This window comes from Oncorhynchus tshawytscha, linkage group LG02 (assembly GCF_018296145.1).
Source record: "Oncorhynchus tshawytscha isolate Ot180627B linkage group LG02, Otsh_v2.0, whole genome shotgun sequence".
In the NCBI taxonomy this organism is placed as follows: domain Eukaryota; kingdom Metazoa; phylum Chordata; class Actinopteri; order Salmoniformes; family Salmonidae; genus Oncorhynchus; species Oncorhynchus tshawytscha.
The window spans coordinates 9,278,089-9,304,420 of record NC_056430.1 but is presented as its reverse complement, the minus strand read 5'-3'; the positions used below and the strand labels follow the sequence as shown (position 1 = coordinate 9,304,420).

At 43.1% G+C, this 26,332-nt stretch overlaps 2 protein-coding genes across 2 annotated transcripts in view; both read right to left on the bottom strand.

The window, feature by feature from the left end:
* LOC112235841 (extensin-like) lies at positions 1 to 817 on the bottom strand. The gene is made up of 2 exons (XM_042304942.1): positions 668 to 817; positions 1 to 582 (listed from the first exon to the last, which is right to left on the bottom strand). Exons 1-2 carry the CDS (start codon positions 815 to 817, stop codon positions 1 to 3), a joined length of 732 nt encoding a protein of 243 aa, XP_042160876.1.
* The window catches only part of LOC112235847 (mitogen-activated protein kinase kinase kinase 12), a 44,036-nt gene continuing 18,438 nt past the window's right edge, over positions 735 to 26,332 (bottom strand). The window contains exons 5-16 of the mRNA XM_042330031.1: positions 25,958 to 26,116; positions 21,760 to 21,918; positions 21,305 to 21,413; positions 13,532 to 13,641; positions 12,322 to 12,438; positions 8,117 to 8,254; positions 7,091 to 7,327; positions 6,570 to 6,760; positions 3,086 to 3,378; positions 2,815 to 2,882; positions 1,381 to 1,678; positions 735 to 922 (exon numbers count right to left, since the gene is read on the bottom strand). Coding sequence (XP_042185965.1) covers positions 827 to 922; positions 1,381 to 1,678; positions 2,815 to 2,882; positions 3,086 to 3,378; positions 6,570 to 6,760; positions 7,091 to 7,327; positions 8,117 to 8,254; positions 12,322 to 12,438; positions 13,532 to 13,641; positions 21,305 to 21,413; positions 21,760 to 21,918; positions 25,958 to 26,116 — 1,975 coding nt within the window. The 3' untranslated portion in view covers positions 735 to 826. The remainder of the gene's footprint in view (positions 923 to 1,380; positions 1,679 to 2,814; positions 2,883 to 3,085; positions 3,379 to 6,569; positions 6,761 to 7,090; positions 7,328 to 8,116; positions 8,255 to 12,321; positions 12,439 to 13,531; positions 13,642 to 21,304; positions 21,414 to 21,759; positions 21,919 to 25,957; positions 26,117 to 26,332) is intronic.

Sequence of the window (26,332 nt, the reverse complement as noted above, 5' to 3'; positions counted from 1 at the left end):
TTATAATGACCAAAGGAGTTGGCAAGGAAGCAGAAACAGATCTGTCGAGTAGGGCTGGTGGAGTAGGGCTGGTGGAGTAGGGCTGGTGGAGTAGGGCTGGGGGAGTAGGGTTGGGGTAGTAGGGCTGGTGGAGTAGGGCTGGGGGAGTAGGGCTGGTGGAGTAGGGCTGGGGGAGTAGGGCTGGTGGAGTAGGGCTGGGGGAGTAGGGTTGGGGTAGTAGGGTTGGGGTAGTAGGGCTGGTGGAGTAGGGCTGGGGGAGTAGGGTTGGGGTAGTAGGGCTGGTGGAGTAGGGCTGGGGGAGTAGGGCTGGTGGAGTAGGGCTGGTGGAGTAGGGCTGGGGGAGTAGGGCTGGTGGAGTAGGGCTGGGGGAGTAGGGTTGGGGTAGTAGGGCTGGTGGAGTAGGGCTAGGGGAGTAGGGCTGGTGGAGTAGGGCTGGGGGAGTAGGGTTGGGGAAGTAGGGTTGGGGTAGTAGGGCTGGTGGAGTAGGGCTAGGGGAGTAGGGCTGGTGGAGTAGGGCTGGTGGAGTAGGGCTGGGGGGGGCTGGGGGAGTAGGGCTGGGGGAGTAGGGCTGGTGGAGTAGGGCTGGGGGAGTAGGGCTGGTGGAGTAGGGCTAGGGGAGTAGGGCTGGTGGAGTAGGGCTGGTGGAGTAGGGCTAGTGGAGTAGGGCTGGTGGAGTAGGGCTGGGGAGTAGGGCTGGTGGAGTAGGGCTGGGGGAGTAGGACTGGGGAGTAGGGCTGGGGGAGTAGGGCTGGGTGAGTAGGGCTGGGTGAGTAGGGCTGGGGGAGTAGGGCTGGGGGAGTAGGGCTAAGATCTGCATCTGGTCTCCTCACCAGTTGGTGCTGGGGGGCCTATGGTGCTGGGGCTCTGTGCAGCCTGAGTGGTCCAGCTCTGCACTGTCACAGTCAGAGTCATCATATAGGCCCTAGGTTAGAGGAATAGAGGGAGAGGTCGAGTTAGACAATGGCAATGGGCCATCCATCTCACCTTCATATTAGCCTGGATACCAGTTTGCTTGTGCTATCATTCCCCTCTGGAACGATAGCACAAACAGACCGGTACCCAGGCTACCTGAGCATTACCTGGTTTGTAAATATTCTGTCCCCCTAAAACTGGGCCCTGGTGATCAGGGAAAACTAAGGTCCCTACACTAGAGCAAAATCCAAATGTAACCATGTGTTCTGTAATAGTGATGTTGGCCCTATAACGACGAGAGAATGTATTATAATGGAATTCCTGCTCTCCTCATTTCTCTGTCGTTTATGGCTAAACATAACAGTTCCCATGGTAACCCTACCTCACAGTTCTAGTTGTCATAGTAACCCTACCTCGTAGTTTCAGTTCCAGTCGTATAGTTGTCATAGTAACCAGAGCCCTACCTACCTCATAGTTCTGCCCCGTGTTGAGCTGGGTCTTGACCTGGCGTATGGCGGCCTCCTTCTCTGATAAACCGTCGGCCGGGTCGAGGGCGGGGTCCGCGGGGATCTCCGACCCCTGGGACAGAAGGTCGTCGCTCTTGTCGTCCAGCCGCTCGTCTGTGTTGGTACTGACCACGTCCGGCGTGCCGCTGTGGGAGTGGTCACTGGTGTTGCCCTCCTCTCCGTCCGACACGGACACGGCAGACAGGTTCTCAGAGCTGAAGGTGGACAGGGACTGGCACTTGGTTATGCTTACCGGTCGACTGCATGAGGAAGACGAGAGGAGCAGGACATAGATTAAATCCTTGGGCTCTCACAGACACAAGCTCAATTTTGATATACCAAGAGGTTCTTTCTGCTGGACTATGTACTACTATAGAATCATGACTATATACTGTATAATGAATAATGACTATATAGTACTATAGAATCATGACTATATACTGTATAATGAATAAGGACTATATAGTACTATAGAATCATGACTATATACTACTACAGAATCATGACTATATACTACTACAGAATCATGACTATATACTACTACAGAATCATGACTATATACTGTATAATGAATAAGGACTATATACTGTATAATGAATCATGACTATATACTGTATAATGAATCATGACTATATACTACTATACAATCATGACTATATACTACTACAGAATTATGACTATATACTGTATAATGAATAATGACTATATAGTACTATATAATCATGACTATATACTGTATAATAAACCATGACTATATACTACTATATAATCATGACTATATACTGTATAATGAATAATGACTATATACTACTATATAATCATGACTATATACTGTATAATGAATCATGTCTATATACTGTATAATAAACCATGACTATATAATACTATACAATCATGAATATATACTGTATAATGAATCATGACTATATACTACTATACAATCATGACTATATACTACTACAGAATCATGACTATATACTGTATAAATAATCATGACTATATACTGTATAATGAATCATGACTATATACTACTACACAATCATGACTATATACTACTACAGAATCATGACTACATACTACTACAGAATTATGACTATATACTGTTTAATGAATAATGACTATATAGTACTATAGAATCATGACTATATACTGTATAGGTAAACCATGACTATATACTACTATACAATCATGACTTTCTACTACTATACAATCATGACTATATACTGTATAATGAATCATGACTATATACTGTATAATGAATCATGACTATATACTGTATAATGAATCATGACTATATACTGTATAATGAATCATGACTATATACTGTATAATGAATCATGACTATATACTGTATAATGAATCATGACTATATACTGAATAAGATGTATTTTCTTACCGTCTCCGTGGTAACTCCACCTCACTGTCCACCTCTCCCTCCTCTTCCTCTGAGGACACACCACGTCTCTGCAGAAGAAAAGGGAAGATAAGAGGAATCAAGACTACAGTCTTCTAGCCTATTTCTTGGGTTAGTCAGTATAACGGGTCAGGAGAATCTCCTGGTTCTAGGTTAGTTAGTATAACTGGTCAGGAGAATCTCCTGGTTCTAGGTTAGTTAGTATATTAAAGCCACCAGATACCATCCATTGTGCCGTACTACTGATGACTACCTGTTTGCGTGTGACTTGTTTCCGGTAGAGCAGGGCTGCAGGTGTGAGGTGTTGGCTCCTGGGTGACCTGATGATCCCTGTGCCCTCCTCCTTGTCCTCCCCGTCCTGAAGTAACCTTCCTGGGCCTCCCAGCACCGACCCCCTCCCTGCCGCTGCCCCCCTCCCACAGGGGGAGTCTGGGCTGCTGGAGAACGGTATGGAGGCCGCGTCCTCGCTGGGGGTGTTGCTACGCGGTGGGGTCTCTGTCTGGTCATCTGTCCCCACCCCTCCATCCTCCGTCCCTCCTCCACCACCTCCTCCTCCACCTGTAAGTCATTAATACCAACCAGCATCAGTTTCCTAGTTTCCTAAATACAGAAGACTATAAACCATAACTGACTTTATTAACACTACATTTATTTACACTATATTTATTTACACTAAATTTATTTACACTATATTTATTTACACTATACACTATATTTATTTACACTATATTTCTTTACCCTAAATTTATTTACACTAGATTTATTTACACTAGATTTATTTACACTATTTTATTTACACTATATTTATTTACACTATTGATTTACATTATATTTATTTACACTATATTTATTTACACTAGATTTATTTACATTATATTTATTTACACTATATTTATCTACAATATTTATTTACATTATATTTATTTACACTATATTTATTTACACTATTCATTTCCGCTAAATGTATTTACACTAGATGTATTTACACTAGATTTATTTACACTATTTTATTTACACTATATTTATTTACACTATATTTATTTACACTATACACTATATTTATTTACACTAAATTTATTTACACTATATTTATTTACACTATATTTATTTACACTAGATTTATTTACCCTATACACTATATTTATTTACACTAAATTTATTTACACTAGATTTATTTACACAATTTATTTACATTATATTTATTTACACTATATTTATTTACACTATATTTATTTACATTATATTTATTTACACTATATTTATTTACAATATTTATTTACATTATATTTATTTACACTATATTTATTTACACTATTTATTTCCGCTAAATGTATTTACACTAGATTTATTTGCACTATATTTATTTACGTATGTTTGGCTCATCATGTCTTATGTATGTTCTGTGACTGTCTATAGTGATGTGTGTCCTGTGACTGTCTATAGTGATGTGTGTCCTGTGACTGTCTATAGTGATGTGTGTCCTGTGACTGTCTATAGTGCTGTATGTCCTGTGACTGTCTATAGTGATGTGTGTCCTGTGACTGTCTATAGTGCTGTATGTCCTGTGACTGTCTATAGTGATGTGTGTCCTGTGACTGTCTATAGTGATGTGTGTTCTGTGACTGTCTATAGACTGTGACTGTCTATAGTGATGTGTGTCCTGTGACTGTCTATAGTGATGTGTGTTCTGTGACTGTCTATAGTGCTGTGACTGTCTATAGTGATGTGTGTCCTGTGACTGTCTATAGTGATGTGTGTTCTGTGACTGTCTATAGTGATGTGTGTCCTGTGACTGTCTATAGTGATGTGTGTTCTGTGACTGTCTATAGTGATGTGTGTCCTGTGACTGTCTATAGTGATGTGTGTCCTGTGACTGTCTATAGTGATGTATGTCCTGTGACTGTCTATAGTGATGTGTGTTCTGTGACTGTCTATAGTGTTGTATGTCCTGTGACTGTCTATAGTGATGTGTGTTCTGTGACTGTCTTTTGTGATGTGTGTCCTGTGACTGTCTATAGTGATGTGTGTTCTGTGACTGTCTTTTGTGATGTGTGTCCTGTGACTGTCTATAGTGATGTGTGTTCTGTGACTGTCTATAGTGATGTGTGTTCTGTCTGTCTATAGTGATGTATGTCCTCTGACTGTCTATAGTGCTGTATGTCCTGTGACTGTCTATAGTGCTGTATGTCCTGTGACTGTCTATAGTGCTGTGTGCGGAACATTATAGGCTGGTTTCCCCGACACAGAGAAATATCCTAAAATGTAGTCTTTATCGTTGTACGGGAAAACAGCCTTAAATGTATGTCAGGTATCCCTGTATACAGGGCATTTGGAAAGTATTCGGACCCCTTCACTTTTTCCACATTTTGTTACGTTATGTTATTCAGACCCTTTACTCAGTACTTTGTTGAAGCACCTTTGGCAGTGATTACAGCCTCGAGTCTTCTTGGGTATGATGCTACCAGCTTGGTGCAACTGTATTTGGGGAGTTTCTCCCATTCTTCTCTGCAGATCCTCTCGAGCTCTGTCAGGTTGAATGGGGAGCGTCGCTGCACAGCTATTTTCAAGAGTCTCCAGAGATGTTCAATTGGGTTCAAGTCCGGGCTTTGGCTGGGCCACTCAAGGACATTCAGAGACTTGTCCCAAAGCCATACCTGCGTTGTCTTGGCTGTGTGATTTAGGGTCGTTATCCTGTTGGAAGTTGAACCTTCGCCTCAGTCTGAGATCCTGAGCCCTCTAGAGAAGGTTTACATCAAGGATCTCTCTGTACTTTGTTCCGTTCATCTTTCCCCTCGATCCTGACTAGTCTCCCAGTCCCTGAAAAACATCCCCACAGCATAATGCTGCCACCACCATGCTTCACCGTAGGGATGGTGCCAGGTTTCCTCCAGACGTGACGTTTGGCATTCAGGGCAAAGAGTTCAATCTTGGTTTCATCAGACCAGAGAATCTTGGATCTTGTTTCTCATGGTCTGAGTGTCCTTTATGTCCAAGCGGGCTGTCCTTCTGGAAGGTTCTCCAATGTCCACAGATGAACTCTGGAGCTCTGTCTGAGTGACCATCGTGTTCTTGGTCACCTCCCTAACCAAGGCCCTTCTCCCCCGATTGCTCAGTTTGGACGGGCAGCCAGCTCTAGGAAGAGTCTTGGTGGTTCCAAAAGTCTTCCATTTAAGTATGATGGAGGCCACTGTGTTCTTGGGGACCTTCAATGTTGCAGACATGGTTCCCTTCCCCAGATCTGTGCCTCGACACAATCTTGTCTCTGAGCTCTACGGACAATGCCATCATGGCTTGGTATTTGCTCTGACATGCACTGTCAACTGTGGGACCTTATATAGACAGGTGTGTGCCTTTCCACATCATGTCCAATCAATTGAATTTACCAATTTACCAATTGACTCCAATCAAGTTGTAGAAACATCTCAAGGATGGTCAATGGAAACAGGATGCACCTGAGCTCAATTTCGAGCCTCATAAGCAAAGGGTCTGAATACTTATGGAAATAAGGTATCTGTTTTTTTATTTTTAATACATTTGCAAAACTTTCAAAAAACCTGTTTCATCTTTGAGACTATAGGGTATTGTGTGTAGCTTGATGAGGAAATATTTTAATTGAATCCTTTTTAGAATAAGGCTGTAACCTAACAACATTTGGAAAAAGTGAAGGGGTCAGAATACTTTCAGAATGCACTGTATGCAAATGTTCCTATCGGACAATATTAATGATATAAATTCACCTCCTCCTAGGCCTGCGGAGGCGCTCTGGCTACCCCCTCTCTCTAGACCAGGTCTCTCCAGTCCCCTGCGGCGACCCTCTGCCTCCATGCTGGTAGAGATGAGGTCTGGGCTGGACGAGGACATCTTCTTCAGCAGCAGATCATGCTGGAGACCTCTCAGAGCTGCGCTGGGGTCCAGATGCTGCTTGCTGCTGGGGGAAGAATACATCTTTATTGTGGGCCCTGAAGGGCGATTTGGTTTGCAGCAAAACTACACTCTGGCTCTATCTCAATTTGTTGTTTTTCCGATTCCTCGCAATTCTTCTCAATTGTATTGGAGGAGATAGTTGAATAGACGACCTTCGAACTCTAATGGGTTTTGAGAAGAAGGCAAGCACAGAGGATGTTAGGAATCCAGGAAAGATCCCTTGAGACATCGACAGAATGGACACAATGATACATAAAACATTTATATACATGTCTTATATTAAACAAATTCATCCAACCACACATCCAGTATGGAGAGTTGCCAACATAAATACCTGGGTGTGGAGGAGGTCAGAGACGTAGTATTAGCCAGACCCAGTGTGGACGATAACGCAGCCTTCAGCCCAGCTAGGTCTCCACTGCTGCCCTTCCCTGCCTTCCTGTAGCGGGGCTTGGCCCGACGTGACCTCCCCGGGGACGTGGATCCCTTCTGGGGGCAGGAGGGGATGGTCACCTGAGTCATGGAGGAGTCCAGCTTGGGAAGGATCACCTCTGACTTTAACAGGTCTGGTCTACTGGAACAACACAGTGGATTCACAGTGAGTGAAGTCTTTAGTTTCTCTACACTGAGCATGGCTCAATAAAGTCAGTCAAGTTGTCTGCCGTTGCTGATAGCTACTTTATTGAGGAAAAAATGTTCTTACTATGACTAAGTTGTCCCACCTACACTACAGTTCAAAAGTTTGGGTTCACTTAGAAATGTCCTTGTTTTTGAAAGAAAAGCAAATTTTTTTGTCCATTAAAATAACATCATATTTATCAGAAACACAGTGTAGACATTGTTAATGTTGTAAATGACTGTTGTAGCTGGAAACGGCTGATTTTTTAAATGGAATATCTACATAGGCGTACAGAGGCCCATTATCAGCAACCATCACTCCTGTGTTCCAATGGCACGTTCAGTTTATATATATATATATATTTCTAAGCCAATATATATATATATATATATATTATTAAGGTTATATATATATTCTAAACTCTTTAAAAAAAGGTGCTATCTTCAGATGAATGCACTAATTGTAAGTTGCTCTGGATAAGATATCTGCTAAATGACTAAAATGTAGAGAAGAGAAATGAATGCAGACGTTTCCTTTTCCCCTGGTATCCAAAGAAACTATCAACAGTAAAGACTGTGTACATGCCTATAACAAGTAATACTAGATTATAACTACGCCATGTTCCTGTTACCACAATGTATTTCAGTAATCAAAACCACACTGACATGGATTGAACAACAAATCGTGACAAATTAGTGAGAAGTGCGAACGTTACGTTGGTTTCTCCCTCCTCAGTCTCACCTCTTGCTGTGCGCCGGAAGTTTCTGAGGTACGTTGCGTTTCTTGATGAGCTTCTCCATGGAGTTGGACGAGCGTTCCTGTCTGGAGCTGTGGTGTTTGATGCATCCTGGGTACTTCTTATCCAGTGACTGCTCCCTCCTGGGAAACACGCAACATCGTTTTGTTAGTTTGTTCGTTCATTTCTAAGCCACAAAAAAGCCACAAACATATTGTTGGTATTATATATTATAAACTGGGTGGTTCGAACCCTGAATGCTGATTGGCTGACAGCCATGCTATATCAGACCGTATTTCACAGGTATGACAAAACATTTATTTTTCGTGCTCTAATTAAGTTGGTAACCAGTTTATAATAGCAATAAGGCACCTCGGGAGTTTGTGGTATATGGCCAATATACCACGGCTAAGGGCTGTGTCCAGGCACTCCGCGTTGCGTCGTGCCCAAGAACAGCCCTTAGTCATGGTATATTGGCCATAAACCACACCCCCCCGTGCCTTATATGTTAATTATACTATGTCTGCTATTCCCTCTAGCTGCATGTGACAGATGACGATGAGTATTGTATACACAAGTTCCAAGTTTGAATGTTAAGTCCTCAAAGTGCTGCGAAATTCCTTTCTTGCAAACTCAAAACTCAACAATGCAATAATCTATATCAATGTAGGACTATAAAATAACATACGGTAGAAACACAAACACACCAGATATACAAATAACAAATAAGAAGTTATATACAGGGTCAGTTCCAATAGCATATTTACAATGAGCAGGGAGATATGTATAGGGGGAAGGAGACTATATACAGGGTCAGTACCATATTAACAATGTACAGGGATACTGTAGTGATGGAGTTAGATATGTAGAGGGGTAAGGAGACTATATACAGGGTCAGTACCATATTAACAATGTACAGGTATACTGTAGTGATGGAGTTAGATATGTAGAGGGGGAAGGAGACTATATACAGGGTCAGTACCATATTAACAATGTACAGGGATACTGTAGTGATGGAGTTAGATATGTAGAGGGGTAAGGAGACTATATACAGGGTCAGTACCATATTAACAATGTACAGGGATACTGGAGTGATGGAGTTAGATATGTAGAGGGGTAAGGAGACTATATACAGGGTCAGTACCATATTAACAATGTACAGGGATACTGGAGTGATGGAGTTAGATATGTAGAGGGGTAAGGAGACTATATACAGGGTCAGTACCATATTAACAATGTACAGGAGTGATGGAGTTAGATATGTAGAGGGGTAAGGAGACTATATACAGGGTCAGTACCATATTAACAATGTACAGGAGTGATGGAGTTAGATATGTAGAGGGGTAAGGTGACTAGGCATCAGGATGTATGAAAAACAGCAGCGTAAATTATAATTGTCCTGTGAGTGTGCAGAGCCCTTGCAATTTTGCTATTTAGTTAGCCATTTAGTTAGCTATTTAGTTAGCCATTTAGTTAGCTATTTAGTTAGCCATTTAGTTAGCTATTTAGTTAGCCATTTAGTTAGCTATTTAGTTAGCCATTTAGTTAACCATTTAGTTAGCCATTTAGTTAGCTATTTAGTTAGCCATTTAGTTAGCTATTTAGTTAGCCATTTAGTTAGCTATTTAGTTAGCTATTTAGTTAACCATTTAGTTAGCTATTTAGTTAGCCATTTAGTTAGCTATTTAGTTAACCATTTAGTTAGCTATTTAGTTAGCCATTTAGTTAGCTATTTAGTTAGCCATTTAGTTAACCATTTAGTTAGCCATTTAGTTAGCTATTTAGTTAGCCATTTAGTTAGCTATTTAGTTAACCATTTAGTTAGCTATTTAGTTAGCCATTTAGTTAGCTATTTAGTTAGCCATTTAGTTAACCATTTAGTTAGCCATTTAGTTAGCTATTTAGTTAGCCATTTAGTTAGCTATTTAGTTAGCCATTTAGTTAGCTATTTAGTTAGCCATTTAGTTAACCATTTAGTTAGCCATTTAGTTAGCTATTTAGTTAGCCATTTAGTTAGCTATTTAGTTAGCTATTTAGTTAGCTATTTAGTTAGCCATTTAGTTAGCTATTTGTTAGCTATTTAGTTAGCTATTTTGTTAGCCATTTAGTTAGCTATTTAGTTAGCTATTTAGTTAGCTATTTAGTTAGCCATTTAGTTAGCTATTTAGTTAGCTATTTAGTTAGCTATTTAGTTAGCCATTTAGTTAGCCATTTAGTTAGCCATTTAGTTAGCCATTTAGTTAGCCATTTAGTTAGCTATTTAGTTAGCTATTTAGTTAGCTATTTAGTTAGCTATTTAGTTAGCCATTTAGTTAGCTATTTAGTTAGCTATTTAGTTAGCTATTTAGTTAGCTATTTAGTTAGCTATTTAGTTAGCCATTTAGTTAGCTATTTAGTTAGCTATTTAGTTAGCTATTTAGTTTGCTCTTTAAGTTAGCTATTTAGTTAGCTATTTAATTAGCTATTTAGTTAGCCATTTAGTTAGCCATTTAGTTAGCTATTTAGTTAGCCATTTAGTTAGCTATTTTGTTAGCTATTTAGTTTGCTATTTAGTTTGCTCTTAAGTTAGCTATTTGTTAGCTATTTAGTTAGCTATTTTGTTAGCTATTTCGTTAGCCATTTAGTTAGCTATTTAGTTAGCTATTTAGTTAACCATTTAGTTAGCTATTTAGTTAGCCATTTAGTTAGCTATTTAGTTAACCATTTAGTTAGCTATTTAGTTAGCCATTTAGTTAGCTATTTAGTTAACCATTTAGTTAACTATTTAGTTAGCCATTTAGTTAGCTATTTAGTTAGCCATTTAGTTAGCTATTTAGTTAACCATTTAGTTAGCTATTTAGTTAGCCATTTAGTTAACTATTTAGTTAGCCATTTAGTTAGCTATTTAGTTAGCCATTTAGTTAGCTATTTAGTTAGCCATTTAGTTAGCTATTTAGTTAGCCATTTAGTTAACCATTTAGTTAGCCATTTAGTTAGCTATTTAGTTAGCCATTTAGTTAGCTATTTAGTTAGCCATTTAGTTAGCTATTTAGTTAGCCATTTAGTTAGCTATTTAGTTAGCCATTTAGTTAACCATTTAGTTAGCCATTTAGTTAGCTATTTAGTTAGCCATTTAGTTAGCTATTTTGTTAGCTATTTAGTTTGCTATTTAGTTTGCTCTTAAGTTAGCTATGTTGTTAGCTATTTCGTTAGCTATTTTGTTAGCTATTTCGTTAGCTATTTAGTTAGCTATTTAGTTAGCTATTTAGTTAGCTATTTAGTTAGCCATTTAGTTAGCTATTTAGTTAGCTATTTAATTAGCTATTTAGTTAGCCATTTAGTTAGCCATTTAGTTAGCTATTTAGTTAGCCATTTAGTTAGTGATTTAGTTAGCCATTTAGTTAGCCATTTAGTTAGCCATTTAGTTAGCTATTTAGTTTGCTATTTAGTTTGCTCTTAAGTTAGCTATGTTGTTAGCTATTTCGTTAGCTATTTAGCAGTCCTATGGCTTGGGGATAGAAGCTGTTCAGGAGCCTGTTGGTGTCAGACTTGATGCACCGGTACCGCTAACTTTTTTGAGGATTTGAAGGCCAATGCCAAACCTTTTCCATTTCCTGAGGGGGAAGAGCTGCTGTAGCGCCTTCTCCACGACTGTACGTATGTGAGTGGACCATTTTAAGTCTTTTCGGATTTGGACAATGCTGTGCATTGATTACAGCTCAGTGTTCAACTCCATTGTCCACTCCAAGCTCATCACTATGCTAAGGACCCTGGAATTGAACACTTCCCTCTGCAACTGGATCCAGGACTTCCTGACAGGACGACCCCCAGCTGGTGAGGGTAGGCAACACCACTTCCGCCATGCTGACCCTCAACACAGAGGCCCCCCAGGGGTGCGTGCTTAGTCCCCTCCTGTACTTCCTGTTCACCCATGACTGCGTGGGACTCCGACACCATCGTTAAGTTTGCTGATGACATGACGGTGGTAGGCCTGATCGCTGGTGACAACGAGACGGCCTACAGGGAGGAAGTCAGTGACCTGGCAGTGTGGTGCCGGGGCAACAACCTCTCCCTAAACGTCAGCAAGACCAAGGAGCTGATCGTGGACTACAGGAAACGGAGGGGGTGTGAGCCCGCTCCCATCTACATCGACAGGGCTACAGTGGAGCGGGTCGGGAGTTTTAACATGGATATTGTGTGTAAGGTGTGCAACAATAACTAGGGTTATTACTTGAGTAGCTCCTTCTCCTTGAGTTCCAGCTGTAGCATAACGGCGTTGAGCTCCATGTAGAGGTTGTTGGCTCTCTCCAGCTTTCTCTCATAGTGCTCGCGTATATCCAGGGCATGTCTGGTAGAGAGGGAGAGAGAAAGCCAACGAGACAAATAGGGGTTAATACAAACACATTACAATGCAGCTAGCTATTAATGTACTGTCTGTCTGTACGGTATTTATGTATCTACTGTAGGATTCCATCCATCCATCCATTCATCCATCATCCATCCATCCATTCATCCATCATCCATCCATCCATTCATCCATCCATCCATCCATCCATTCATCCATCCATTCATCCATCCATCCATCCATCCATTCATCCATCATCCATCCATCCATTCATCCATCCATTCATCCATCCATCATCCATCCATTCATCCATCATCCATCCATCCATTCATCCATCCATCATCCATCCATCCATTCATCCATCATCCATCCATCCATTCATCCATCCATTCATCCATTCATCCATCCATCCATTCATCCATCCATCATCCATCCATTCATCCATCCATCCATTCATCCATCCATCATCCATCCATCCATTCATCCATCATCCATCCATTCATCCATCCATTCATCCATCCATCCATTCATCCATCCATCCATTCATCCATCCATCCATCCATCCATTCATCCATCATCCATCCATCCATCCATTCATCCATCATCCATCCATCCATTCATCCATCCATCCATTCATCCATCCATCATCCATCCATCCATCCATCCATTCATCCATCATCCATCCATCCATTCATCCATCCATTCATCCATCCATCCATTCATCCATCCATTCATTCATCCATCCATCCATCCATCCATCCATTCATCCATCATCCATCCATCCATTCATCCATCCATCCATTCATCCATCCATCATCCATCCATTCATCCATCATCCATCCATCCATCCATCATCCATCCATCCATTCATCCATCATCCATCCATCCATTCATCCATCATCCATCCATCCATCCATCCATTCATCCATCATCCATTCATCCATTCATCCATCCATTCATCCATCCATCCATCCATTCATCCATCATCCATCCATCCATTCATCCATCCATCCATCCATCATCCATCCATCCATCCATCTATCATCCATCCATCCATTAATCCATCATCCATCCATCCATGACCCTCTTCCTGTACCTGAGCTCCTCTTTGCGTCGTATAATCATCTCCTCGTCCAGTCTGTGAATACACGTTCCCTCTGACTTGATCTTCTCAAAGTGTTGCTTCACCTCCTCACGCCACTCTGCCTGCAACACAGATACAGCAACAGACGCCATGTCAGTTAAACCACAGCACCACAGATTATAGTGTCAGTTAAAACACAGCAACACAGATTATAGTGTCAGTTAAACCACAGCATCACAGATTATAGTGTCAGTTAAAACACAGCACCACAGATTATAGTGACAGTTAAACCACAGCATCACAGATTATAGTGCCAGTTAAAACACAGCACCACAGATTATAGTGTCAGATAAAACACAGCACCACAGATTATAGTGTCAGTTAAAACACAGCAACACAGATTATAGTGTCAGTTAAAACACAACACCACAGATTATAGCGTCAGATAAACCACAGATTATAGTGTCAGTTAAAACACAGATTATAGTGTCAGATAAAACACAACACCACAGATTATAGTGTCAGTTAAAACACAGATTATAGTGTCAGATAAAACACAGTACCACAGATTATAGTGTCAGTTAAACCACAGCACCACAGATTATAGTGTCAATTAAAACACAGATTATAGTGTCCGATAAAACACAGCACCACAGATTATAGTGTCAGTTAAAACACAGATTATAGTGTCAGTTAAAACACAGATTATAGTGTCAGTTAATAAAACACAGATTATAGTGTCAATTAAAACACAGATTATAGTGTCAGTTAAAACACAGATTATAGTGTCAGTTAAAACACAGATTATAGTGTCAGTTAAAACACAGATTATAGTGTCAGTTAAAACACAACACCACAGATTATAGTGTCAGTTAAAACACAGATTATAGTGTCAGTTAAAACACAGATTATAGTGTCAGTTAAAACACAGATTATAGTGTCAGTTAAAACACAGATTATAGTGTCAGTTAAAACACAGATTATAGTGTCAGTTAAAACACAGATTATAGTGTCAGATAAAACACAGATTATAGTGTCAGTTAAAACACAGATTATAGTGTCAGTTAAAACACAGATTATAGTGTCAGTTAAACACAGATTATAGTGTCAGTTAAAACACAGATTATAGTGTCAGTTAAAACACAGATTATAGTGTCAGTTAAAACACAGATTATAGTGTCAGTTAAAACACAGATTATAGTGTCAATTAAAACACAGATTATAGTGTCAGTTAAAACACAGATTATAGTGTCAGTTAAAACACAGATTATAGTGTCAGTTAAAACACAGATTATAGTGTCAGTTAAAACACAGATTATAGTGTCAGTTAAAACACAGATTATAGTGTCAGTTAAAACACAGATTATAGTGTCAGTTAAAACACAGATTATAGTGTCAGTTAAAACACAGATTATAGTGTCAGTTAAAACACAGATTATAGTGTCAGATAAAACACAGATTATAGTGTCAGTTAAAACACAGATTATAGTGTCAGTTAAAACACAGATTATAGTGTCAGTTAAAACACAGATTATAGTGTCAGTTAAAACACAGATTATAGTGTCAGTTAAAACACAGATTATAGTGTCAGTTAAAACACAGATTATAGTGTAAATCATAACAGTTAGACAGCAGCATAGACATACCATGTGTGTCAGTCAAAATGAATCCATGTCACAGAGCATCTCAGAACACATTCTGAACAAAAATACACCGCAGACATTTTCCTGCCTGTGTACCATTCTGACTTTGACAAGTGCCTTTTTAGCTGCTGTCTGTCTAGTCTTGTCCAAGGACATAAGGGTTTTTAAGAGAGTGTTTGTGTGTGGTCGTGTGCAGGTCCATTCGTCCGTCACGGTCCATCTGTGTGTGTGTGTGGCTCTTGTTATTAAGCTAATGGAGTTTGAGAGCACTCTGCTCTGCCTGCAGCCACCCCTCTCATCCCTCATTCCTTTATGTCCTCCTTGCCCTGCCTCCCCCTCCCTGCCTCTCCTTCCCTCCCTCTGCCTCTCCTCCCCTCCTCCCTGCCTCTCCTTCCCTGTCTCTCCTTCCCTCCCCCCGCCTCTCCTCCCCTTCTCCCTGCCTCTCCTTCCCTGCCTCTCCTTCCCTCCTCCCCTGCCTCTCCTTACCTGCCTCTCCTTCCCTCCTCCCTGCCTCTCCTTCCCTCCCCCTGCCTCTCCTCCCCTCCTCCCTGCCTCTCCTTCCCTGCCTCTCCTTCCCTCCTCCCTGCCTCTCCTTCATAGCCTCTCCTCCCCTCCACCCTGCCTCTCCTTCCCTACCTCTCCTTCCCTCCTCCCCTGCCTCTCCTTACCTCCTCCCTGCCTCTCCTTCCTTCCTCCCTGCCTCTCCTTCCCTCCTCCCTGCATTCATTGTAGCTGGGGATTTTAACAAGGCTAATCTGAAAACAAGACTCCCTAAATTTTATCAGCATATTGATTGCGCAACCAGGGGTGGAAAGACCCTGGATCATTGTTACTCTAACTTCCGCGACGCATATAAGGCCCTGCCCCGCCCCCTTTCGGAAAAGCTGACCACGACTCCATTTTGTTGATCCCTGCCTACAGACAGAAACTAAAACAAGAAGCTCCCACGCTGAGGTCTGTCCAACGCTGGTCCGACCAAGCTGACTCCACACTCCAAGACTGCTTCCATCACGTGGACTGGGAGATGTTTCGTATTGCGTCAGACAACAACATTGACGAATACGCTGATACGGTGTGCGAGTTCATTAGAACGTGCGTTGAAGATGTCGTTCCCATAGCAACGATTAAAACATTCCCTAACCAGAAACCGTGGATTGATGGCAGCATTCGTGTGAAACTGAAGGCACGAACCACTGCTTTTAATCAGGGCAAGGTGTCTGGTAACATGACTGAATACAAACAGTGCAGCTATTCCCTCCGCAAGGCTATCAAACAAGCTAAGCGCCAGTACAGAGACAAAGTAGAATCTCAATTCAACGGCTCAGACACAAGAGGTATGTGGCAGGGTCTACAGTCAATCACGGACTACAGGAAGAAACCCAGCCCAGTCACGGACCAGGATGTCTTGCTCCCAGGCAGACTAAATAACTTTTTGCCCGCTTTGAGGACAATACAGTGCCACTGACGCGGCCTGCAACGGAATCATGCGGTCTCTCCTTCACTGCAGCCGAAGTGAGTAAGACATTTAAACGTGTTAACCCTCGCAAGGCTGCAGGCCCAGACGGCATCCCCAGCCGCGCCCTCAGAGCATGCGCAGACCAGCTGGCCGGTGTGTTTACGGACATATTCAACCAATCCCTATACCAGTCTGCTGTTCCCACATGCTTCAAGAGGGCCACCATTGTTCCTGTTCCCAAGAAAGCTAAGGTAACTGAGCTAAACGACTACCGCCCCGTAGCACTCACATCCGTCATCATGAAGTGCTTTGAGAGACTAGTCAAGGACCATATCACCTCCACCCTACCTGACACCCTTGACCCACTCCAATTTGCTTACCGCCCAAATAGGTCCACAGACGATGCAATCTCAACCACACTGCACACTGCCCTAACCCATCTGGACAAGAGGAATACCTATGTGAGAATGCTGTTCATCGACTACAGCTCGGCATTCAACACCATAGTACCCTCCAAGCTCGTCATCAAGCTCGAGACCCTGGGTCTCGACCCCGCCCTGTGCAACTGGGTACTGGACTTCCTGACGGGCCGCCCCCAGGTGGTGAGGGTAGGCAACAACATCTCCTCCCCGCTGATCCTCAACACTGGGGCCCCACAAGGGTGCGTTCTGAGCCCCCTCCTGTACTCCCTGTTCACCCACGACTGCGTGGCCATGCACGCCTCCAACTCAATCATCAAGTTTGCGGACGACACAACAGTGGTAGGCTTGATTACCAACAACGACGAGACGGCCTACAGGGAGGAGGTGAGGGCCCTCGGAGTGTGGTGTCAGGAAAATAACCTCACACTCAACGTCAACAAAACTAAGGAGATGATTGTGGACTTCAGGAAACAGCAGAGGGAACACCCCCATCCACATCGATGGAACAGTAGTGGAGAGGGTAGCAAGTTTTAAGTTCCTCGGCATACACATCACAGACAAACTGAATTGGTCCACTCACACAGACAGCATCGTGAGGAAGGCGCAGCAGCGCCTCTTCAACCTCAGGAGGCTGAAGAAATTCGGCTTGTCACCAAAAGCACTCACAAACTTCTACAGATGCACAATCGAGAGCATCCTGGCGGGCTGTATCACCGCCTGGTATGGCAACTGCACCGCCCTCAACCATAAGGCTCTCCAGAGGGTAGTGAGGTCTGCACAACGCATCACCGGGGCAAACTACCTGCCCTCCAGGACACCTACACCACCCGATGCTACAGGAAGGCCATAAAGATCATCAAGGACATCAACCACCCGAGCCACTGCCTGTTCACCCCGCTGTCATCCAGAAGGCGAGGTCAGTACAGGTGCATCAAAGCTGGGACCGAGAGACTGAAAAACAGCTTCTATCTCAAGGCCATCAGACTGTTAAACAGCCACCACTAACATTGAGTGGCTACTGCCAACACACTGTCAATGACACTGACTCTACTCCAGCCACTTTAATCATGGGAATTGATGGGAAATGATGTAAATATATCACTAGCCACTTTAAACAATGCTACCTTATATAATGTTACTTACCCTACATTGTTCATCTCATATGCATACGTTGATACTGTACTCTATATCATCGACTGCATCCTTATGTAATACATGTATCACTAGCCACTTTAACTATGCCACTTGGTTTACATACTTATCTCAGATGTATATACTGTACTCGATATCATCTACTGTATCTTGCCTATGCTGCTCTGTACCATCACTCATTCATATATCCTTATGCACATATTCTTTATCCCCTTACACTGTGTATAAGACAGTAGTTTTTTTTGGAATTGTTAGTTAGATTACTTGCTCGTTATTACTGCATTGTCGGAACTAGAAGCACAAGCATTTCGCTACACTCGCATTAACATCTGCTAACCATGTGTATGTGACAAATAAAATTTGATTTGATTTGATTCTTCCCTGCCTCTCCTTCCCTCCTCCCTGCCTCTCCTTCATAGCCTCTCCTCCCCTCCTCCCTGCCTCTCCTTCCCTCCTCCCCTGCCTCTCCTTACCTCCTCCCTGCCTCTCCTTCCCTCCTCCCATCCTTCTCTCCACCTCTTCTCCTCCTCCTCCCAACCCCTTCTACCTGCCTCTCCTCCACATTAAAGCAATCAATAGAATAGACTGTAGCAGCTAATACTTCTTGCTGCCATCACAAGAAAAATCCATTATGAGAGGAGAGGGGGGATGAAAGGGGGAGGGTGGAGAAAGAAAGAGAGAAGAAAGGGAGGGGGCGGGGGGGGTGAGTGAGAGGGCAGGAGGAGAAGAGAAAGGGAAAGGCGAAAAGAGAGGGGGAGGAAGAGGAGAGGGGAGAGAATAAAGTGGAAGTGAGAGAGAAGAGAGAGAGATGAGTAGGAAAGGAGGAGATGGAGAGAGAAGAGAGAGAGGAGAAGGGGGAGAGAGAAGAGAGAGAGGTGTAGGGAAGGAGGAGAGAGAGAGGAGTAAGGAGGGAGAGAGAAGAGAGAGAGGAGAAGGGAGGGAGAGAGAAGAAAGAGAGTAGGGAAGGAAGAGAGAGAGAGGAGTAAGGAGGGAGAGAAGAGAGAGAGAGGAGAAGGGAGGGAGAGAGAAGAAAGAGAGTAGGGAAGGAAGAGAGACAGGAGTAAGGAGAGAGAGGAGAAGGGAAGGAGGAGAGGCAGAAGGTGGAGGAGAGGCAGAGAGAGGAGTAGGGAAGAAGGAGAGGCAGAGAGAGGAGTAGGGAAGGAGGAGAGGCAGAGAGAGGAGAAGGGAAGGAGGAGAGGCAGAGAGAGTAGGGAAGGAGGAGAGGCAGAGAGAGGAGTAGGGAAGGAGGAGAGGCAGAGAGAGTAGGGAAGGAGGAGAGGCAGAGAGAGGAGTAGGGAAGGAGGAGAGGCAGAGAGAGGAGTAGGGAAGGAGGAGAGGCAGAGAAAGGAGGAGGGAAGGAGGAGAGGCAGAGAATGGAGGAGGGAAGGAAGGAGGAGAGGCAGAGAGAGGAGTAGGGAAGGAGGAGAGGCAGAGAGAGGAGGAGGGAAGGAGGAGGGAGAGGAGGAGGGAAGGAAGGAGGAGAGGCAGAGAGAGGAGTAGGGAAGGAGGAGAGGCAGAGAGAGGAGTAGGGAAGGAGGAGAGGCAGAGAGAGGAGGAGGGAAGGAGGAGAGGGAGGAGGAGGGAAGGAGGAGAGGCAGAGAGAGGAGTATGGAAGGAGGAGAGGCAGAGAGATGACAGTTATGGGGCTGGTATTTGTGTCACTAGATGCCATCAGGTTTAGAAGCAACGGGACGCAGCCAGAAGGAAATGAATCAGGAAAACTGATGTGTGTTTATTGGGGTCGTGCTTATGTGACTGCCTGTGTAATTGCATGCACGGGCACTTGTCCATCAGCTTGTAATGTTACAAGGCAACATATATCTTTCCTCGACAGACAGCAGGGAAATTGGTATTGAGTGAGAGAGAGAGAAAGAGTTGCTAGTTGGCTTTAGTAGGAACAGTATTCTTCTGTTTTCATAGAGACTCACTACTATACTAGAGTGGCCTTTGTCATAAACCAGGCATAGTCATAAACCAGGCATAGTCATAAACCAGGCATAGTCATACACCAGGCATAGTCATAAACCAGGCATAGTCATACACCAGGCATAGTCATACACCAGGCATAGTCATTAACCAGGCATAGTCATTAACCAGGCATAGTCATAAACCAGGCATAGTCATAAACCAGGCATAGTCATAAACCAGGCATAGTCATTGCGCGTCGTGCGAGACGCATGCTTCTCTCTGCGACTTGATTGGTGGCTCTGGGTAATAATCTGAAAGAACGTGTTTTGTTTTCCTCAGTCAGCTGAATGTGCCACTTACTTCATAGAACCGTGGTCATGTAAATAACCTTTAGCGTCTTGGGACAAACAGAGAGATAAAAGCGGGTTCTGGCGTTTCTTGAATTCGTTTTCATTCTAGGAATTACCAACTATGAGCCCCATACCCTGAGCTTATACATAGGAGCCCCATATAGGAGCTTATACCTGTGTTCTGTTTCCACGTACAACATAAGCTGTGCAGGACTCGGTAGGAGTGAGAAAGAGTGAGAAATCTGCACAGGATAAGATCGTTTGATGATCATCCCTGATGTTTTTGTCAACTTTTCAATACCTTTCTGATGCACATTTCAATCACTCCACAGCATACTTCCTTCAATCCACACATTAATATCTGGCAAATCTGGTGCAGTCCATGAGGAGGAGATGCACTGCAGTACTTAATGCAGCTGGTGGCCACACCAGACACTGACTGTTACTTTTGATTTTGACCCCCCCTTTGTTCAGGGACACATTATTCCATTTCTGTTAGTCACATGTCTGTGAAACTTGTTCAGTTTATGTCTCAGTTGTTGAATCTTATTTACACGTTAAGTTTGCTGAAAATAAACGCAGTTAACAGTGAGTTTAGTATCTTAATTAAATATCATGTATGAATCTGTTTATTTCATGTTTTGAATCAATTTGGCTTTGTGACCCCCCCACACAACCCATGTTGTGGCTCGCCCAGTGATTTTGTTTTACAAAAGTGTCTCTCTTGGAAATATTAGTGACATAAACCTTTATAACTCTAAAATGAACATTTCATTTAAAGATGGCTGTCCTGTAGTCATGTTGCCAGCGTGTCAATGGCCATTCTAGTACTCTGTTCACCTATGTGACAGTACCTGAGATTTGAAGTATGTCTCCTGTGGGGTAGACAGCAGGTCAGCGGAGGCGATGTCCAGGTGCAGTAGGATCTGTCTGAATGAAGGTCTGTTCCTGGGCTTACTGCTCCTGGTGGCAGATACACACATATCTTTAAATACAACTACAATGTACAACATCTACATCTTCTGATTACTTAAAATCCTCTTCTATTTGTTAAACATGTTCATGCCCTGTCCTCCACCCCCTCTTTTATGCCCTGTTCTCCACCCCCTCTTTTATGCCCTGTCCTCCACCCCCTCTTTTATGCCCTGTCCTCCACCCCCTTTTATGCTCTGTCCCCACCCCCTCTTTTATGCCCTGTCCTCCACCCCCTCTTTTATGCCCTGTCCCCCACCCCCTCTTTTATGCCCTGTACCCCACCCCCTCCCTCCCTCCCTCCCATCCCTCCCTCCCTCCCATCCCTCTGTCTCACCAGCACTGTCTCAGCAGTATCTTGAATCCGTCTGGGCAGCTCTCTGGGACAGGTAGGTTCAGGCTATTGTTTCCCACCCCCCAGATGATGGCTGAAGAGTCCACGTCTTTATATGGTACCTCTCCGGTCAACATCTCCCATAGCACCACACCAAACGACCTGCAGAGAGAAGGAGAGAGATCCCATGAGTCCATACTACTCTTTTAAATGAACACTTCTGTACACTAAAGATGGGTTTTCAGGAGCCAGTGTGAAAAACAACATCAGCATCGTTTGCATTATAGCCTCTTCCATGTATCCTAATACCCTCGTACTTACAATATTGTTTCCCATTTTATACAAAAATAAGGCTGTGTAGGCTACATGTTTGTGCGCTGTAAAAAGTGCCAGTCGGTCAGTGTGTGTTTATGTGTGTACTGGGCTCCCCTGGCTTTTAGCCCTAGTCTGCCCGGTGCCAGGGTGTGGCTCTTCCCCTGCCGTCGCGTAGAGGATGGGGGATAAGGGAGGTCCCGTCCCAGGGGAGTAACTATGGAAAGGTTGTTGTTGATGACACCTTGGATCTGGATCACCACGGCAACTCTGGTGCGCACCAATAGTATCGTGGGGGAGGGAGAAAGCACCAATAGCATCATGTGGGAGGGAGAAAGCACCAATAGTATCGTGTGGGAGGGAGAAAGCACCAATAGCATCATGTGGGAGGGAAAAAAGCACCAATAGCTTTGTGTGGGAGGGAGAAATCACTAATAGCTGTGTGGGAAGCGGGGGGGGCTGCTGAGGGAGAACGGCTCTTAATAATGGCTGGAACAGAGCGATGTATTTGATACCATTCCGCCTATTCCACTCCAGACATTACCACGAGCCCTTCCTCCCAAATTAAGTTGCCACCAACCTCCTGTGGTTAGAGTAGTTCCCTTAATAAATAGCTATTTGTTGCCTTTTTATACGATGAGAAATACTATGACTGAAGCATGTAATGACTGAAGCATGTAATGAGTAATACTATGACTGAAGCATGTAATGAGAAATACTATGACTGAAGCATGTCATGAGTAATACTATGACTGAAGCATGTCATGAGAAATACTATGACTGAAGCATGTCATGAGTAATACTATGACTGAAGCATGTCATGAGAAATACTATGACTGAAGCATGTCATGAGAAATACTATGACTGAAGCATGTCATGAGTAATACTATGACTGAAGCATGTCATGAGAAATACTATGACTGAAGCATGTAATGAATAATACTATGACTGAAGCATGTAATGAGAAATACTATGACTGAAGCATGTCATGAGAAATACTATGACTGAAGCATGTCATGAGTAATACTATGACTGAAGCATGTCATGAGTAATACTATGACTGAAGCATGTCATGAGAAATACTATGACTGAAGCATGTAATGAATAATACTATGACTGAAGCATGTAATGAATAATACTATGACTGAAGCATGTCATGAGTAATACTATGACTGAAGCATGTCATGAGTAATACTATGACTGAAGCATGTCATGAGTAATACTATGACTGAAGCATGTCATGAGAAATACTATGACTGAAGCATGTAATGAATAATACTATGACTGAAGCATGTAATGAATAATACTATGACTGAAGCATGTAATGAATAATACTATGACTGAAGCATGTAATGAGTAATACTATGACTGAAGCATGTAATGAGAAATACTATGACTGAAGCATGTAATGAATAATACTATGACTGAAGCATGTAATGAATAATACTATGACTGAAGCATGTAATGAGTAATACTATGACTGAAGCATGTAATGAGTAATACTATGACTGAAGCATGTAATGAATAATACTATGACTGAAGCATGTAATGAATAATACTATGACTGAAGCATGTAATGAATAATACTATGACTGAAGCATGTAATGAGAAATACTATGACTGAAGCATGTAATGAATAATACTATGACTGAAGCATGTAATGAATATTACTATGACTGAAGCATGTAATGACTGAAGCATGTAATGACTGAAGCATGTAATGAATAATACTATGACTGAAGCATGTAATGAATAATACTATGACTGAAGCATGTAATGAATAATACTATGACTGAAGCATGTAATGACTGAAGCATGTAATGACTGAAGCATGTAATGACTGAAGCATGTAATGACTGAAGCATGTAATGAATAATACTATGACTGAAGCATGTAATGAATAATACTATGACTGAAGCATGTAATGAATAATACTATGACTGAAGCATGTAATGAATAATACTATGACTGAAGCATGTAATGAATAATACTATGACTGAAGCATGTGTGTGTAAGAAAGAGAGAGAGTTAGTTCGCTGTAGCACTGCTCTTACGTTGCTTCCTCAGATCAATTTGTCATTTAATGTTTAAAGTTATTGGTTCCGCATTGGGGAGACCTGGCACAGACGACTGTAGGCACAGAGTACTGTAGGAATGTATAGTGTAGAGTTGTTATGAGATATAGAGTGGGAAGCTACAGTAGACCTGGCATGGGGTACTGGCATGGGGTACTGGCATGGGGTACTGGCATGGGGTAGTAAGGTACTGGCATGGGGTAGTGAGGTACTGGCATTGGGTAGTGAGGTACTGGCATTGGGTAGTGAGGTACTGGCATGGGGTAGGAAGGTACTGGCATGGGGTACTGGCATGGGGTAGTGAGGTACTGGCATTGGGTAGTGAGGTACTGGCATTGGGTAGTGAGGTACTGGCATGGGGTAGGAAGGTACTGGCATGGGGCAGTGAGGTACTGGCATAGGGTAGCAAGGTACTGGCATGGGGTAGAAAGGTACTGGCATTGGGTAGTGAGGTACTGGCATTGGGTAGTGAGGTACTGGCATTGGGTAGGAAGGTACTGGCATGGGGTAGTGAGTTACTGGCATGGGGTAGGAAGGTACTGGCATGGGGTAGTGAAGTACTGGCATGGGGTAGGAAGGTACTGGCATGGGGTAGTGAGGTACTGGCATGGGGTAGTGAGGTACTGGCATGGGGTAGTAAGGTACTGGCATGGGGTAGGAAGGTACTGGCATGGGGTACTGGCATGGGGTAGTGAGGTACTGGCATGGGGTAGTGAGGTACTGGCATGGGGTAGTGAGGTACTGGCATGGGGTAGTGAGGTACTGGCATGGGGTAGTAAGAGTGAGGTACTGGCATGGGGTAGTGAGGTACTGGCATGGGGTAGGGAGGTACTGGCATGGGGTAGGAAGGTACTGGCATGGCGTAGTAAGGTACTGGCATGGGGTAGGGAGGTACTGGCATGGGGTAGAAAGGTATTGGCATGGGGTAGGAAGGTACTGGCATGGGGTAGGAAGGTACTGGCATGGGGTAGTGAGGTACTGGGAGGCAGAAGCTAGCCTAACTACCACAGTCACTCTTTACAATGTTTTAAAAGACAAGGAGCATTCTCTGTCCTGTTATGTTATTCTTGAAGAAACCATTTCATTTTCTCTACACCCAAATCTTATTTAAAATTTCTCCAGAGTAGGACAGTAAAAGGGAGAGAACCTTGTTGTCTCACTACCACAGTCTTTGTCACAGTCTAGGATCAGTGTGAAATCAGACTCTACCATCCGACTCTGGGAGAAATCACTCTCTCATCTTTCAGTCGTGTAGGATCAGTGTGAAAATCAGACTCTACCATCTGACTCTGGGAGAAATCACTCTCTCATCTTTCAGTCGTGTAGGATCAGTGTGGAAATCAGACTCTACCACCCGACTCTGGGAGTAATCACTCTCTCATCTTTCAGTCGTGTAGGATCAGTGTGAAATCAGACCCTCCCCATATCCATTGTAGTGTGCTCTAGGCCCAGGGCCAGGACACAGGCTATAGAAAGGATATTTCAGCCTCTCCAGAGTACAAGAGCATCTGGCAAATCAATAATTGAATTAGCCAGCATTCCTCTCTTAGGAGGGAGGGAGGGAGGGAGTGAGGGAGGGAGATATGGATGGAGGGAGAAGGAAACAGAAATAAATAAACAGAAAGGCAGGGTCGGCTCAAGGCACTCTGGATAAGAGCGGTCGCTAAAATTATAAATATTATACTTAAATGATTTGTAAAGATTTTATTTTATTTAACCTTTATTTTAACAGGTCTCTTTTTCAGATGGGTTGATATCAAACTAAATAATGCTATAAAGCACGAAGGAAAATGTAAGAAGGTGTTGTCTCTTACCAGATGTCGACCTTCTCTGATACAGGTTCGTTCCTGATCACCTCTGGGGCCATCCAGGCCACCGTACCGGCGAACGACATCTTGGTGCTCTTATCACTCATCTCCTTAGACGTCCCGAAGTCAGAGATTTTCACCGCATCATCATAGGTGATCAACATACTAGAGTAGAGTATACAGGCACAGTCAGGGGAAGGTACGGTAGATACAGAGAGACAGTCAGGGGAAGGTATGGTAGCCACAGAGAGACAGTCAGGGGAAGGTACAGTAGATACAGAGAGACAGTCAGGGGAAGGTACGGTAGCCACAGAGAGACAGTCAGGGAAGGTATGGTAGATACAGAGAGACAGTCAGGGGAAGGTACAGTAGATACAGAGA

Coding starts and splice junctions, on each gene's coding strand:
- LOC112235841 (XM_042304942.1), bottom strand. CDS start 817: ATGCAGATCTTAGCCCTACTCCCCCAGCCCTACTCCCCCAGCCCTACT. Junction 583..667: donor TCCCCAGCCCTACTCCACCA/GCCCTACTCCAC, acceptor CTACTCCCCCAG/CCCTACTCCACCAGCCCTAC.